General features: G+C 32.9%; 1 protein-coding gene across 4 annotated transcripts; it reads left to right on the plus strand.

Annotated features, from left to right (window-relative positions):
- Positions 1–421: 421 nt before the first annotated feature.
- Positions 422–16,659, plus strand: LOC140443300 (uncharacterized). 4 transcript variants are annotated; one of them, XM_072534507.1, is made up of 4 exons: positions 422–727; positions 793–915; positions 10,494–10,690; positions 15,856–16,000. In XM_072534507.1, the coding sequence occupies exons 1-4, from the start codon at positions 607–609 to the stop codon at positions 15,889–15,891; spliced, it is 477 nt and encodes a 158-aa protein (XP_072390608.1). In that variant the 5' UTR covers positions 422–606; the 3' UTR covers positions 15,892–16,000. The 4 variants fall into 4 exon arrangements, with proteins under 4 accessions (XP_072390608.1, XP_072390600.1, XP_072390592.1 ...); XM_072534499.1 differs by lacking the exon at positions 10,494–10,690 and having other exon boundaries at positions 15,856–16,659; XM_072534491.1 differs by lacking the exon at positions 15,856–16,000 and having other exon boundaries at positions 10,494–12,429.
- Positions 16,660–17,127: the final 468 nt, after the last annotated feature.

The following is a 17,127-nucleotide window of genomic DNA, read 5'->3' on the forward strand; positions in this document are numbered from 1 at the left end:
TTAAATTTAATTTATTATAATTTAAATTAACTTTAATTTTTTATTCAGGTACCATTTTATCCCAAAATTATAAGAAGATAGTCATAAAATTGAAATCTGCTGAACATCTGGCAACAAGAGTTTTTAAAGTTTTGACAGTATTGCCAAGTTTATTTTCTAATCTACCAAAGGCCAATTATAATTTTTTTTTTTCTAATAACTAACTGCAACTAATATTAAAAGAAATAAATATTCGTTCGTTCGTGTTTTATATAAATGTAAAATATTTTAAAAAATACCCGATTTCATAAAATAATATAATAAAAACGTACTGTTTCAAAGCATATTTGAGGCATAAAACATATACATACTAAGGACATGGCAATACCGCAAACAAAAATTTGACGGATAATTTGTAGCAATTGTAGCTAACTTCATCGGCACTATCTCCTAACTCTATACTTTTGTCTTTTGCCCTATTAATTATGCTATTATTGATTGCTTTATAATAAGAAAATAAGAATAGTTGTGGTGTTTACAGATTTGTATTATATGTAATATTATACTGTATTATAAACCAGTAAAGTAAAGTAAAAAATATATGTTTTCGGAGTTTATTTGCTAGCTATGGAATTTAACATTGAAATTAAGCAAGAGTCTGTTGAATATGACCAAATACATATAGAGAGTCAGCTATCCACATCAATAGATCTTGGGCACTCGAAGAATGAACCAGAATTTAACTCAGGTAAGACAATTAACACAAATTAGTTCACTAAAGAATGTGTTATACTGTATCTGTATTTTTATTAGCTCTGACAGTAAAACCTGGTATTAAGAAAGAGTTTGAAGGTGACTTAAGTTATATAAAGAGTCAACCATCCACCTCTCTTGATCTGGAATGCTTGAAGAATGAGTCAGATGGATATAACTCAGGTAAGATAAATGATAAAAACATGTAAGTTGAAAATATTTGGTACTAGTGTAGTAATATAGAATGATATTTAGATTGTGCTAAATTTAGTTAATTTCAGTCAATGAACACTGAATTTTTAAAATTATATGTTCTATTGCATTGAATTTTTCTTTAAATTAAAAAGGAGACATATTCTAGTTATTATTTTAGGCTTTCCTGAAAAGAAAAACATATCAGAAACTGTGAAAACAATACTTGTATCATCATGTAATAAAGAACAACATATCGGCTGTCCTGTTGAAAAAAAAAACATTTAAGTAAATGTGAAATTTGCTTTAGGAGACTTACCCACAAAAAATCTTTAAATGAACACATGAGAATTCACACTGGAGAAAAACCATACAAGTGTGACATTTGTTTTAAGTAGTTTGCTCAAAAATCTTCCTTGGATGACCTTACAAAAGTTCACACGGGAGGAAAACCCTACAAGTGTGATATTTGTTTTTGGCAGTTTAGTGAAGCACATCATCTGAAAGATCATATAAAAACACATACTGGAGAAAATCCTTACAAGTGCAAACTTTGCATTAAAAAGTTTTCTACAACAGGTAATTTGAAAAACATTTAAGAGTGCACACTGGAGAAAAACCTTACCAGTGCGAATTTTGTTTTAAGCAATTTAGTGAAGCAGATCATTTGAAAAAACATTTAAGGATGCACACTGGAGAAAAACCTTACACATGTGAAATTTGTTTTAAGCAGTTTAGTCAAGGAAATTGTTTGAGAAACCACTTAAGACTGCACACTGGAGAAAAACCTTGTAAGTGTTAGATTTGTTTTAAACAGTATACTGAAGCAGGTAGTTTGAAACATCACATCAGGTTGCACACTGGGGAAAAACCTTTCAATTGTGATGTTTGTTTTAAACAGTTTACCCAAGCAGGAAACTTGAGAGCTCATCAGAGATTACACAGTGGACAAAAATTTTTCAAGTGTGAAATTTGTTTTAGACAGTTTAGTAAAGCACATCATCTGAAAGATCAAATGAAAACACATACTGGAGAAAAGCCTTACAAGTGCAAAATTTGTAGTAAACAGTTTACCACAGCAGGTACTTTAAAAACACATATGAGAATGCACACTGAAAAAAAACCTTACACGTGTGAAGTTTGATTTAAGCAGTTTACATATAAAACTAATTTTGATAAACATAATCATAATCACTTCTTGAATACCGAGATTGATTTTTTTCTTAAAAATTATATTTGTTCTTAATGAAAGAGTGATAAGAATTTTGGAATTCTTAGATGAAAAAGTGCTGTGAAAAGTAGTTAAAACTTCGATAATTTTATTGGAAAAATAATAAATCCATTAAAGTTATAAATGTATTTCATTATATTCCTCAAAACTTGCATACCAAAACCTGCCAATTATTATTTTTATTAAAATACCTGAGAAAACTAAGTTTTTAATAATAATATTGCATGTAATCATCATTACAGTAATTATCATCGTTTGCTTTGCCTTTGCCCCAATGTAGTGTTTGCTTCCCTAATTACAATTTATCTATAAGTTTCTGTCTTAGATCATATAGGGTTTAATTTGTGTTCATTGAAAGTATGTGTTTTTTATCCTTTAGTTACTGTTTTATTGTCAATCAAGCGATATTTTGAAAATGATCAAATTTAGATTGAGCCAGATTTAGCGAACCTCAGTCAATAGAAACTGAATTTTTAAAATTTTCTGTTCTTTTAAATAAAATCTTTCTTTAAATAAAAAAAAAAATATTTTTGGTTTTAGGCTTTTATGAAGGAAAGAATAAAGAACAGAATATGAACCAACAGTTTGAAGGAAAAACATTAAAATGTCAAATTTGTTGTAAGCAACTTGCCCATAGAAATTCTTTAATCAGACACATGATAGTTCACACTGGAGTAAAACCCTATAAGTGTGAAATTTGCTTTAAACTCTTTTCTGAGGCATTTACTTTGAAACAACATAAAAGAACACATACTGGAGAAAAACCTTACAAGTGTGAAATTTGTGTTAGGCAGTTCAGTAATTCGAGAAATTTCAGAAGGCATTTGAGATTGCATACTGGGGAGAAACCTCACAAGTGTGAAATTTGTTTTAAGCAGTTTATTCAAGCATATGAATTAAAAAGTCATTTGATTGTGCACGCTGGAGAAAAGCCTTTTAAGTGCGAAATTTGTTTTAGGCAATTTACTACAACCCGTAATTTGACAAGACATTTAAGATTACACACTGGAGAAAAACGAGAGAAACCTTACAAGTGTGATATTTGTTTTAAGCAGTTTTTTGAAGCAGGTCAATTGAAAATACATAGGAGAACACACACTGGAGAAAAACCTTATAATTGCGAAATTTGTTTTAAGCAGTTTTCTCAGCAAAGTCATTGGAAAATCCATTTGCGTGTTCACACTGGAGAAAAACCTTATAAGTGTGATATGTGTTTTAAGCAGTTTACCCAAGCAGGTTCTTTGAAAGCACATTTGAGAGTGCACACTGAGGAAAAACCTTACAAGTGTGATATTTGTTTTAAGCAGTTTTCTCAGAAAATTCATTTGAAAGTCCATTTGCGTGTGCACACTGGTGAACACGCTTTACATACTGGAGAAACGCCTTACAAGTGTGAAATTTGTTTTAAGCAGTTTAGTCAATCAAGTCATTTGAAAACACATTTAAGAGTGCACACTGGGGAAACGCCTTACAAGTGTGAAATTTGTTTTAAGCAGTTTAGTTATAAACCTACTTTTGACAGACATATGCAAATTCACACTGGAGAAAAATGTTAAAGCAGAGTGCACTATATCCGTCGTGCTCGGTTTTTTAAAAATGTTGGTGTGGACTTAATTATAAATACATTTTGCTATATAAATACAGTGGTACCTCGACGTGCGAGTGTAATTCGTTTCGTAATCTTGCGCGTATGTCAAAGCAATTCTCCCCATTATTGAAGTTAACTGAAATGTCATTAATCCGTTCCAGTCCCTAAAAAACATGTTAGTTGTTTGTGATACGGTAAAGTGCCCAAAATTTCGTCCCCCACTGTAACTTCTACGGACAGTACTGCAACCTTGCGAGAGAGTAAGGAAACTCTTCAAAACGATCCAGTGTACTAGTGGCAGTGACGTAGGATTCTTTGTTCTGTTCACTTAACCTTAAATTTTTCATAAATAGTTTATGTGATAGCTTGCTACAATTTGTAATCTACTTTAAATACTTATATTGACGTCTAAAGGTAAGTTTAAACTGATTTATCGAGTGATAATAATATAATGCTCTTTGAGTATTATATTTCATTTGTCACAGCCGTATAGTTGTAGTCGTTTCGTCATGAACAGCGGCCATGTTTTATATAACAGAATTCCTAAAGACCCGTTTACACGGGTAGAGTAATGATGCAAGTACTTGGTAGAGTAGAGTAACTCTACCCGTAAAAACGCTCAGCGCAGTAGAGTGCATAGTATGTGGTAGAGTAAAGTGACTAGCAACATGTGACAAAGTAACTCTACTCTACTACCACCACCACCGCCAAAATATCCACTCGCCTGCGCACTCTACCCATGGAACGCTGTCAATTCTGGTAGAGTAGAGTAGGTAGGAGAGTGCATAGGGACGCTGTCAGTCCGTGTGGAGTTGTGTTTTGTGTAAATAGTGAAAATGAAGTTCACCGAAGATGAACTTCATTTCACTTTAAAACTTGTAGAGATGTATGGCGAATACCAGTGTTTATGGAATTTAGGTAGTGTACACTACAGAAATAAAAGTATGAGGCAAGTTGCGGAGGATGAAATCGTCGAAAGAATGGCAAAAGGGGGTTTGGAGTAAACGAGCTCAAGCAAAAAATTAAGAATATAAGGTGCACTTATAATCAAGAGTGTTTAAAAATACAAAAATCAAAAAAATGGGGTTCAGGTTCAGCCGATGTATACGTTCCGAACGTGAAATGGTTCACTCCTATGGAAGCAATCATGAAAGGTGCAAAAAGAAACAAGAAAACTGAAGGCTCACGGGCAAGTTACAGGTTTTTATTACTTGTTAATAAAAAATACAATAAGAAATAAAAAATGTATTCTTATCAAGATAAAAGAGCTGAGGCCCCGTGTGTATTCCTTCTTTTAAGCCACTCTCTCATCCACTCTTTTCTTTGTTACAAAGCGACCTCAGTTACAAATGCATTTGCAACAGTAGCTAAACAATTTTGAATCAAGTTTCTTTTTCTTGAATTCATTTTATACTAAACAAACACCTACTCCACAGTATACTAGCATAAGTACTATACTTGTAACTCTCCTCGTGTGAACGGTATCAAGCCATTTTTGGTAGAGTAGCGAGTAGAGTCGACTCTACTCGCTACTCTACTCTCCTCACAACTCTACTCGTGTAAACAAGTCTTAAATCCGTCCCCTTTGAGGTTCCCAAATCCGTCCCGGGACGGACTGGGTGGGGGACGGAATTGGGATATCATTTTTAAAGAACCGAAATTTGCTTTATTTTGTTATTTATTTATTTTTACTTCAGGAAATTTTATTTAGTAGAATCGTACTAGCAAAACTCTTAGACATAGAGTTAAGTTACTTAAATCAGTTTTTTCCATTATTTTAACTCTAAATCAAATTTCAGAATTTAAGATTTTGCTTAGGGGGACGGCATTTGGGCACTTTACCTTAAGTGTTTTTAAATAAAAATTAATTTAAAAGAAGAAACATTTATTTATAAGTAACTAAAAATACATAAATATTCTGTAAAAACATATAACTCGTTTTTTTCGTCACACTTTCCTCATTTTCATCTGTAGGTCATTTAAAAAACTGTCCAATGAGATTTGTTTCTTCACTCTTCTTCTTCCTTTCAAAATATTGCGGAAATGTGTTATGCAAGTTTCGTTGAACAACACCGATGCACGACCAGTTGTAACTTTTTCAGGGTGATTTTTATCCACAAACTCTGCAAGTTTCTCCCATATTCCCAGGATCTACTTATATCTTTTGTAAAGACAACGTCTTCCAATTCTGGCTCCTCTTCAAAACTAATTTTTAATGATTTTTTGTTAGATAAAAATCTGGAAAATGTACCTGATCTTGCCATGTTTACTATGTCAAATGAATTTGAGCCCACAAGTCTTTCTGAGGCACTGTCAAGTAGTCACAGCCATGAATGGAAATTAGCCATTCAGAATGAATTGACAGCTCTCAGAAAGAATAATACTTGGGAATTGGTTGATAAACCTGCAAATACAAATATTGTTCAGAATAAATGGGTGTTTAAAATAAAGAAAAACGAAAAGGGTGAAATAGTAAGGTACAGGGCAAGATTGGTGGCAAAGGGTTTTACACAGAAATATGGGGTTGACTATTCAGAAACGTATTCTCCAGTCATTCGTTATAGTAATTTTAGGCTTTTGTTAGCGATGGCTGTTGAATTAAATCTAAATACAGTTCATTTAGATGTGGAGACTGCATTCCTGAATGGTGAGATTGATGAAACCATATATATGGCTCAACCTGAAGGTTTTGATGAACCAGACTTGGAAAATAAAGTCTGTCTGCTCAGGAGAGCTATATATGGTCTCAAACAGTCTTCGAGACTATGGTATAAAAAGGCATACCAAATTTTGTTAAAGTTGAATTTTAAACAATGTGAAATTGAACCATGTATTTTTGTTAAAAATAGTGAGAATTCAATCCTTATTGTAGCACTCTATGTAGATGATTTTTTTGTTTTTTACAATAATCATGATGAGGTTAAAGTTTTGAAAAACGGATTAGATAAAAACTTTCATATTAAGGATTTGGGTCCAATTACACATTGTTTGGGTATGAAGATAGAGAGAAGTGGGTCAGAGTTTGAATTGAAATTAAGTCAAGAACAGTATATTGATAAAATACTTGAACGATTTGAAATGACTAATTGTAGCATTGTAAATACTCCTTTAGAACCGAATGTTAAGCTTTCTAATGAAGGAACTTTGTATGAATGTCCTTATCAAGAATTGATTGGTTCGATAATGTATTTAGCGGTTTGTTCAAGGCCTGACATAGCTTTCTCTGTCACTTATCTTAGCCAGTTTAATAAGATTCATACGAAAGAACATTGGTTAGCAGCCAAACGTGTTTTGAGATACCTAAAAGGTACAAGAACTGTAGGAATTAATTACAGAAAGTCAAATGTTAGTTTAAGTGGCTTTGTTGACTCAGATTGGGCCAATAACAGTTCAGATAGAAAGTCATTTTATGGATTTATTTTTTCGTTGGCTGGTGGTCCTATCTCATGGGAATGTCAAAAGCAAAGAACTTTGGCTTTAAGTTCAACTGAAGCTGAATATATTGGCATAACTGAGGCAGCAAAAGAATCGTTATACTTAACATATTTATGTAAAGAAATATTTGAAAACAATGTGAATTGTAAGTTTTTGTTTGAAGGTTTTCCGATGGTTATATTTAATGATAATCAAAGTGCCATAAAGTTATCGGAAAATCAAGTATACCATAAGAGAACGAAACATATTCATGTAAAGTATCATTTTATTCGTGAAAAAGTAGCTAACAATGATATTCAATTAAAATATATGTCGACGAATGAAATGGTGGCTGATATGTTGACCAAGTCGTTAAATTCAAAGAAATTGCAGTTAATCTGTCAGAATTTGAATTTAAAATAATGTTTATTTTGTTAAGGTCTATTATTTAGCTTATCTACTTTTCATGTTGAGGGAGAGTGTTAGAATATCCAACATAAAAAGTGGATGTTGTTCTATATGAAGTGATATTGTTGACAGTGCAATGAGTAATGTTATAAATAGGTAATTAACTACTGTCAGTCAAGTTTTGTATTGTTCTGTATGTAAGAAGGAATAAAGTATAATTGTTGATGGCCAGACGTTTATTGGTGCATATTTCCTAAAGTACATATTTCCTTGTGTCTTGATGTCTTCAAACTAGAAGGAGGACTTCACCTAACTTAAATTTGAACACTAATTTTTCGTTGAACCACCGTATGCTACTGCGAATGTAGTTGGTCTAACTGAGAAACAATCTCATCTACCACTGACACTTCAGGTTCCAGTCCTTCACAGGCCCTTTCATCTACAGCCTCAGGCCACAGCTTCTTCCATGCAGAGGTTAAGGTCCTTGTTGTAACACCTAGCCAGGCCTGCTCAATAATTCTTAGGCATATTACTATGTTAAAGTTATCCTTCCAGAACTCTCAAAGGGTAGGGTTTGTGTTCTCCGTCACCTCGAAGCAGCACCGAAAAATGTCCTTGGTATACAACTTCTTAAACAGAGGGGCTTGTAAGACGACTTACACCAAATCAAAATTTATTTAGTTTGAGTAAAAAAAAATGATTGGCAACTTTGATCCGGATTGTCCGATTAGAGAGATGTATTATTTTAACGAAATTTGTAGGCAGTCCAGCAAGGTGGAGTTTTTCAATCAGACCTGTATGCCAGACCTGATCGAATGCTTTCTGGACGACTAAGACGTATCTGTTTTCGTTAAGTGATTGTGATATGAAGGCTGCTGCTTCAATCAATGCGTTTTGAGTGGAACGCTCAGTCCTGAATCCGAATTGATAGTTTAGAATGGCGAAGTGAGCGTCTAGGAATTCTACGAGTCTCTCCTTAAGGATCCTCTTGTAGACTTTACCTAGAGTGCTTAGTAGAGAAATAGGTCTATATGATTCGGGCTTGGTTGGGGATTTTCCGAGTTTGGGAATTATGACGGTACTGCCCACCTTCAATGAGATTATGTTAGTAAGCAGCGGGATAATATTCTCCGGAACTTTTTGAGGCATCTTCTGTAGATGCCATCTGGACCAGGAGATGTGTTTTTACCTAAGTTGCACATCTGCCTGACAGTGTCGTTTGTCACAGGGGCTGCAATCGGATCAGGATGGGGCCCAATGTGAGCCTGAGGGTAGTAGAATATATCTTCCACTCTCCGTTCGGCTATCCTTCTCTATCTTTCGTTAAAGTTGGGGATCTAAGAGATGATGAGTGTGACCTGGAGTGTATTTTTGAAAATATCGGCCTTATCTTGCGGATTGTTTATAATGGTATCGTTGACTTTGAGATGTGAGCGTGGTTGACTTTTTTGTTTAGTTAGGATTTTGAATTGGTCCCAGAATTTTTTCTCCTCTCGGTAGTCTAGGTTGGTCGTAACTTGCATCCACTGTTTTTGTTAACTTCCGAGCTTATTGACGCCGAGAAGCGATTATATTCTATTTTGAAAAGAGGATCTCGCAATCTTTTATAGTCTTTGATTAGTTTACGTTTCGTTTGGATTTTTGTTATGATTATTTGTGGAAGCATTGTTGGAGTATATGGATTATATCTAGTTATTGAAATTGCTAGAAGTCTTTCAATTTTGGAAATCCCTGTGTCAACTTGATTATGTGTTGACATGTTACCTAACTCAGAGAGGTTTTGGTTTGTATGTCCTTGGATAACATTATCAATAGTAATACCACTAGTGATTCAATTTTCGCGATAAGTCTGTCGATTTACTTCTAAACGAAACTGAGTTGCTCTTAAAGACAGACTTATAAGCTAAATTAAATCACGAGTGGTATTTTATTAGACTATTTCATGAACAAAGTGATAGGTCAAAAATTCAGTAGAATGAGAGGAAGGAATTTAATAATACATTTGATCTAGGTAACCCAAATTTACCCATTTTTTGAATAATTCAAAATTAGTCATAATCATGAAATATTTATTATAACTATAAATAATTTGTTATAATTATTTTTTACCTATAACAATAAATAATTTGTACACGAAAAAAATACATTATTCTCGACTATAATTATTATAAACGGTGCAATTGTAAAGATTTCGAATAGTATGACAATTGAATTTTTTTTTAATCACTAATTAATTAATTTTTAATTTTCCTTGTAATCACTACCATCAATTTTTCGCATGTTGAAGGCCCAGTCTTTTAGAATGAATGCTAGTCTTTCGTTGTTATTTTCTGCATCTAATTTGTAGTTGCGATCCACACAGAACATCATAATTTGTCTCCATATATAAGATTTAGATTTTCTTGTGTTACTCGGTATATTTTCTTCAATGTTTTGGTTTATAACTTCGTTTGAAGTACCACCGAAACGACTCATTTTGACGTATACAGCTACAATAATTTTTTTGGCAAACGTCAAACTTTGCTTTGCGATCGGTATCCATGGTTACGTCGTTGAAAACACGAAGCTGATAGACCAATCAGAATTGAAAGACAGTTGGTGTTTTCGCGATAACACAAGCTGTCTTTGGTTTGTGATTGGTCAGATTATGTGAAAATTTTAAGATGAGTGAAATAATCAGCGAAATTCAACTTGTTCGTATAATTAGAGGACAAATCGGGACTAATTAATGGATGTCCAAAAGTTGTTGCTATAAAAAGCATAAATTGACTCCATTATAGAAACACCGGCTTTTAAAACATATTTATAATATTTACTACACTTCTTTTGTCTCAAATTTTTTTGTTTAATTTAATTATTGCATTTCTTTGTTTTTTCATTTAATCACTCATTCTCAAATATTTATATTATAGCTAGTTTGTATTTTAGGTTTTCTCCAAAGCGAAAACAAAATGGAAATTATGGAGACACTTATTGAACATTCATCTGATGAAGGAAACAATATGAGCCCACATGCTGAAGAAAAAACATTAAATCAAAATGTAAAAGTTGCGATTAGACAAAGACCTTACAAGTGTGAAATCTGTTTTAAACAATTTGCTAGGAAATATCATTTAAATTTACATGTAAGAACGCACACTGGAGAAAAACCTTACAGCTGTGAAATTTGTTTAAAACAGTTTAGCGTAGCAAGTAATTTGAAAAACCATGTGAGAGTGCACACCGGAGAAAAGTCACACAAGTGTGAAATTTGTTTTATGCAATGTATTGGAGCAAGCAATTTGAAAATACATTTGAGAGTGCACACTGGAGAAAAACCCTACAAGTGTGAGATTTGTTTTAAGCAGTTTTCTCAGAAAAGTAACTTGATTAAACATTTGAAAGTGCACACTGAAGAAAGATCTTACAATTGTGGAATTTGTTTTAAGCAGTTTAGAGAAGCAAGTAATTTGAAAAAACATTTGAGATTGCACACTGGAGAAAAACCTTACAAGTGTGAAATTTGTTTTAAGCAGTTTTCTCGAATGAATATTTTGAAAGATCATTTAAGGGTGCACACTGGAGAAAAACCTTACAGCTGTGAAATTTGTTTAAAACAGTTTAGCGTAGCAAGTAATTTGAAAAATCATGTGAGATTGCACACTGGAGAAAAGCCACACAACTGTGAAATTTGTTTTAAGCAATTTGCTTCAGGAAGTCATTTGAAAAAACATTTGAGATCGCACACTGGAGAGAAACCTTACAAGTGTGACATTTGTTTTAAGCAGTTTAGCGAAGCAAGTAATTTGAAAAGACATTCGAGGATGCACATTGGGGAAAAACCATAGAAGTATGCAAATCTGATAAATTGTACAACAAAAAAACTATACAATGTTGATGGTGCTATTATTATTTTGAAAAATTTAATTTGCACGAGTCCACTCTGCTCAGCCGTAGTTCCGAGGCTGAGTAACTAGTTAAGAATAATTAACAAAGTTAAATAATATAATTTGCAATTTCTCTCAACAATTAAGAGAAAAAATATGTTTAATTCAAACAAATGTTTTAGCATTGTAATAGCCAAATTAAAGAAAATAAAAAATAATGTAATTGATAGATTTTCTTTATAAATATTACTATAATTTGAATTTTCACAGATTTTACATTCGTTATCAATTTCTTGAAAATTGTTTTCGGCATTAAGTTGGGCAAATGTTTTATGAAAAATAGTATAAATTCTTTATTGCCTCTAAAATACATTTTAGAATTTATCAGATTTTGCACACTCACACACACACACACACTATAGGAGTAACATACCAAGACTAAAGTGCCTCATGTTCCTCTGCATTATTCAGTAAATATTTCATATGAGGGTTTTTGTACCTGGGATCCTCAAATGGAAATCAATTTGATGAACATGGCCTCCCAAGCACTTGAGCGTGGTATGGGGTGGAGGTGGATGAAAGCCTGAGGAGCATTGGGGCTCGATGTAGTGCTCCCTAATTTACTCGGACCAATCCTTCCCACCTCAATGACCTCAATTGTATGCCCGAATGTCCATATGGGTATACAAGTCTCTGCAGGTAGAGCTTGCTTATTTTTGTTGCTTGTTCGTGGGTAATCACAGTGTTTGTAGGTCACAGTGAATAGATGGTTAAGTTGAAGATGGAACCTAGTTTCGTAGAGCAAAACACAGATGCCTGTACAGGGATACAGGTGAAGACCACAACGGCAGTGATGACTTAGATCTACATACCATGTGTATATTTGTGGTTCCTCAAATTTTATAAATTACAGAAATAAATAAATTTTTAAGAATATCTGTTTTGTTTTTATACATTTATGGTATATATAAGTGTATAACATTTTCGGAGAGAGAAAATTTTTTTTTTTCGGCATACAATAAGTTTTTATTTGTTATTTTACAACTATATTTATTTTCCATTTAAAATTCGAAACATTTTAATTTGCCGAATAAAATTCAGGAACATACTTTTTGAATTTCCTGCGTAAAATTCAGTACATCATCATCATGAGTGGATCTTGACCCGCTCACAAAGAAGTCGCCACTCCCGTCGATTCCTGTCATCTTCCCTCCATCTTCTGACCCTTAGAATCTGTAGGTCTTCTTCCACATCATCAATCCATCTCATTGGTGCACTCAATCCATCTCTGCACTTTAACGAATTTCACAATATTTGGATCGGTGTATAACTGTTATAGTTCAAAGTTGTATCTTCGACGCCATAGCCCATTTTCATTTACGGCACCAAAAATCTTTCTAAGAATTTTTCTCTCAAAAATACCAAGAAGTCTTTTATCATTTTTAGATAAGGTCCACGTTTCAGCCCATATATATCAAAACCGTTCTTATTAACCCTTAATAAGATAACGGGAACATATTTCCCACTTTACTTTGCCGCCAAATTTCGATTGTCGCTGTCAATACACAGAATGTTGAATTTTGTGATATTACGTATTCATTTCATGGATAAATACACCAACTATTCTGACAGTTATTCCATGGATCTGATTTTTAGTTGACAATCGACAACTAGATTTTCATAGGTTATGATATTTCTTGCCGCTAAAAGTTGATTTTTGTTACAATTTTGCAAATTATTTGGTGAATCGGCTCCAAAAATTCTGGTAAGTACAAAGTTATTGTATTATTGATATATATATATATATATATATATTGTTTGGTCAAGCTAAATACATTGTAATTTGTTATACAAATTTATGAAAAGATAGTTATTTTTGTCTTTGAAGTTGGAGGGAAAATTATTCCCCTTATCCAATTCCATAAAAAAAAACGCAAAAGTCGTGCACCAGAAACATTAAAATTTCTGTTATATTTTAGGATTATGAATTCAAGAAGGGGATTATCAGAACGTGAACTCCTTGCTGCCTTAGAAGAAGATTGGTCTGATGTTGATCTCGACACTGATGATGATGATGACATTTTTATACCATCCCTATCTACTTCTGTTTGCGGTAAGTCCGATGGAGATGATATTGATAGCAGAATTAGGCAATTGCTTGGTGAATCTGATGAAATTGTACCTTCTACAACCGTTGATGTAAATTCCATAACTGAAAGAACATCTGAGAATGACCCACAAGAAAATCAAAGTGTTTTGGTAGAACAGAGTCCAGTGGTTACGCTAACTAATTTTACTGGACAATGGACCTCTGAAACAGATGTTCCAGAAATACCAAAATTTGAGCCTGTGTTACAGTCAAATGTTCAATTCACCCATAAAAGTCAACCAATATTTTATTTTGAGAATTTCTTCCCTTGTGATCTAATAGAACAAATTGTTGCTCAAACGAATTTATATGCTGTACAAAAAGACAGCAAAAATTACAAAAACACTAGCCAAGAAGAAATAAGGGCATTGCTAGGTGTTTTTATTTTAATGGGACTGCACCCTGTACCAGACAAAGATTTATATTGGTCAAGTGATCCTTTTTATAATAATCCTGTTATCTCCAAAGCTTTTACAATAACCAGGTTCAAAAAATTAATAGAAAATATCCATCTAAATGACAATTCAGCAGCTGCAGAGAGAGGTTCACCTAACTTTGATATACTGTATAAGATAAGACCATTTATAGATAGACTAAATGAAGTTTTCAAAGAACAAGCCAAACCTGGAAGTCGATTTTCTATTGATGAATGTATGGTGAACCTTAAAGGACGTAGTTCTATCAAACAGTATATGCCCAAGAAGCCGATTAAGCGTGGTTATAAAATTTGGGCAAAGTGTGATGCTATTACTGGGTATCTGTACCAGTTTATTATCTATACTGGAAAAACTGAAGGCATTGAAAATGATGGCTTGGGATACAAGGTTGTAACTGAATTATGCCAAGATATACCACACAAATCTTTGGTTGTTTTTGATAACTTTTTTACGAGTTGCAAACTGTTGGAAGATTTATATGCTAAACAGCTGTATGCTATAGGTACAGTTAGACCTAATCGCAAAGGTTTGCCCGATTTCATGAGGAAAAAGCAAACCAAAAATGAAAAACTTCGAAAGAATGAATTCTATTGTTTGAGCAGTGGCCCTATAACAGCAATAAAGTGGTTGGATACCAAAGAAGTCACGGTTATTACAACTGCTAATCAACCACATGAAGTAACCATGATAAAACGTACACAAAGAGATGGCACAAAGAAAGATATAATGTGCCCAAAAGTTATTGCAGATTATACACTAAACATGGGAGGAGTTGATCACTTTGACCACTTTAGGGCATCATATCCCATAAGCAGGAAGTCTAGAAAATCGTGGATGAGATTGTTCTTCTTTCTTTTAGATGCAAGTGTAATTAATGCATATATTATGTACACAAGAATTCATGATCAAAAAAATACTTCTTACAAGGATTTTAGGCTTCGCCTTGGAAGAGCTCTCATAGGTGACTTTACAGTTAAGGCATCTCGACCTGTGATATTTAAAAATAAAAAAACGGGCAACTTTGGTGTTCCAGACGAAATTCGGCTGAGAAATGTAGGACCACATTTACCAGATGTTCAAAAAAATTATACAAGATGCAGATTTTGCTCAACAAAAAAAGAAGAAAAACGAACGAACATTATATGTAGTTATTGTCAAGTAGCTTTATGCCCAAAACAATGTTTTAAATCATTCCACACTGCTGTAGTTGAGACCTAAATTAGTTTTGTCACCCATATATGCATTTTTGTATTTTTGAATTAATAAATTGTTTCACAAACTGTATAAGGGTAATTAATTTCCCACCTACAAAATTTTTTTAAAGAACAACGGGAAAATAGTTCCCACCACTATTTTTTTATTACTTTTTCAAATTATTTTATATTTCAACAAAAATATGTTTTATTTACCTCCTTTAGATACCAAAAGTATATAAACAAACAAATTAATTCTCCTTATATCCCATGTCTTATTAAGGGTTAAGGTCTTGTATATATTAGGCTTTACTGCACGTTTTATATTTTTATTTTTTAAATGTTTCCGGAGACCGTGAACAGTTCTGTTTGCTATTGTTATGCGTTTTTTTTATTTCGTCGCTTGTCGTGTTTGTTGCGTTTATTAGCGATCCAAGATATGTAAATTCTTTGCTATACCTAAAAAACAAATTGACTCCACTACAGAAACACAGGCTTCTAAAACATTTATATTATTTACTATAATAAAGAACTTCTTCTGCCTCAAATTTTAGTATGCTTTAATTTAACTATGGCATTTCTTTATTTTTGCATTAATTTTTCGTTATTCTTAAATATTTATATTATAGTTAGTTTGTATTTTAGGTTATCTTCAAAACGAAAATAAAATGGAAATTATAGAAACATTTATTGAACATTCATCTTACGAAGGACACTATAAGAGTCCACATGCTGAAGAAAAAACATTAAATCAAAATGTGAAAGTTGTGCGCACTTGTAAAAGACCTTACAAGTGCGAAATTTGTTTTAAGCAATGTATTGGAGCAACTCATTTGAAAAGACATTTGAGAGTGCACACTGGAAAAAAACGTTACAAGTGTGAGATATGTTTTAAACAGTGTAGTACAGCTTATTATTTAAAAACACATTTAAGAATGCACAGTGGAGAAAAACCTTACAGCTGTGAAATTTGTTTAAAACAGTTTAGAGCTGATTATTTAAAAACACATTTAAGAATGCATACTGGAGAAAAACCTTACAAGTGTGAGATTTGTTTTACCCAGTTTCCTCAGCAAAATAACTTGAAAAATCATTTGAGAGTGCACACTGGAGAAAAACCTTACAAGTGTAAAATTTGTTTTAAGCAGTTTGGTGCAGCATGGACTCTGAAACAACATTCAGGAACACACATTGGACTTAAACCCTACAGCTGTGAAATTTGTTTAAAGCAGTTTAGTGAAGCAAGTAATTTTAAAAAACATTTGAGAGTGCATACTGGGGAAAAACCTTACAAGTGCGACATATGTTTTAAACAGTTTAGCGATTTAAGTAACTTGAAAAAACATTTGAGAGTGCACCCTGGGAAAAAACCATAGAAGTGTGAAAAGTATTCTCATAATGAAGATAATATTTGGTGTATAGCGTCAGTGTAATAAACTTGATAAATTGTGCAACAAAATCAAATAAATTGATTTAATATTGATCGTGCTATTAATATTTTGAAAGATTTTAATTTTTCTTATTTTATTATAATCTTTTCAAATTTTTCCGCCCCATGAAATCTGTTTTCCAGGACACGGGTCCCCTTTGGTCAGCTCTATTTCTGGGCCTGGGTAATTAGTTAAGAATAATTAACAAAGAAAAATAATATAATTTGCAATTCTCTCTGGGAAAGCAACAATTAACACATTATTACAGCGCCACGCTGTTATTGGTTATTCGCTCCCTGGGACAAAATATTTAAACTGCCTTTTTTTTTCTAGAAACCTGCATTTTAAATGCTTATTATTATATTTTAAACCACACTTTTTTTTAGTCCCCACTGGTGGTCACGCGGTTATAATTTTACATTGTAAGACCAAATGTCCACCAGTGGTCACTTCTTCTTAGCCTTCTCTCGTATATTTTTGGACATAT

This window comes from Diabrotica undecimpunctata, chromosome 1 (genome assembly GCF_040954645.1).
Source record: "Diabrotica undecimpunctata isolate CICGRU chromosome 1, icDiaUnde3, whole genome shotgun sequence".
NCBI lineage: Eukaryota > Metazoa > Arthropoda > Insecta > Coleoptera > Chrysomelidae > Diabrotica > Diabrotica undecimpunctata.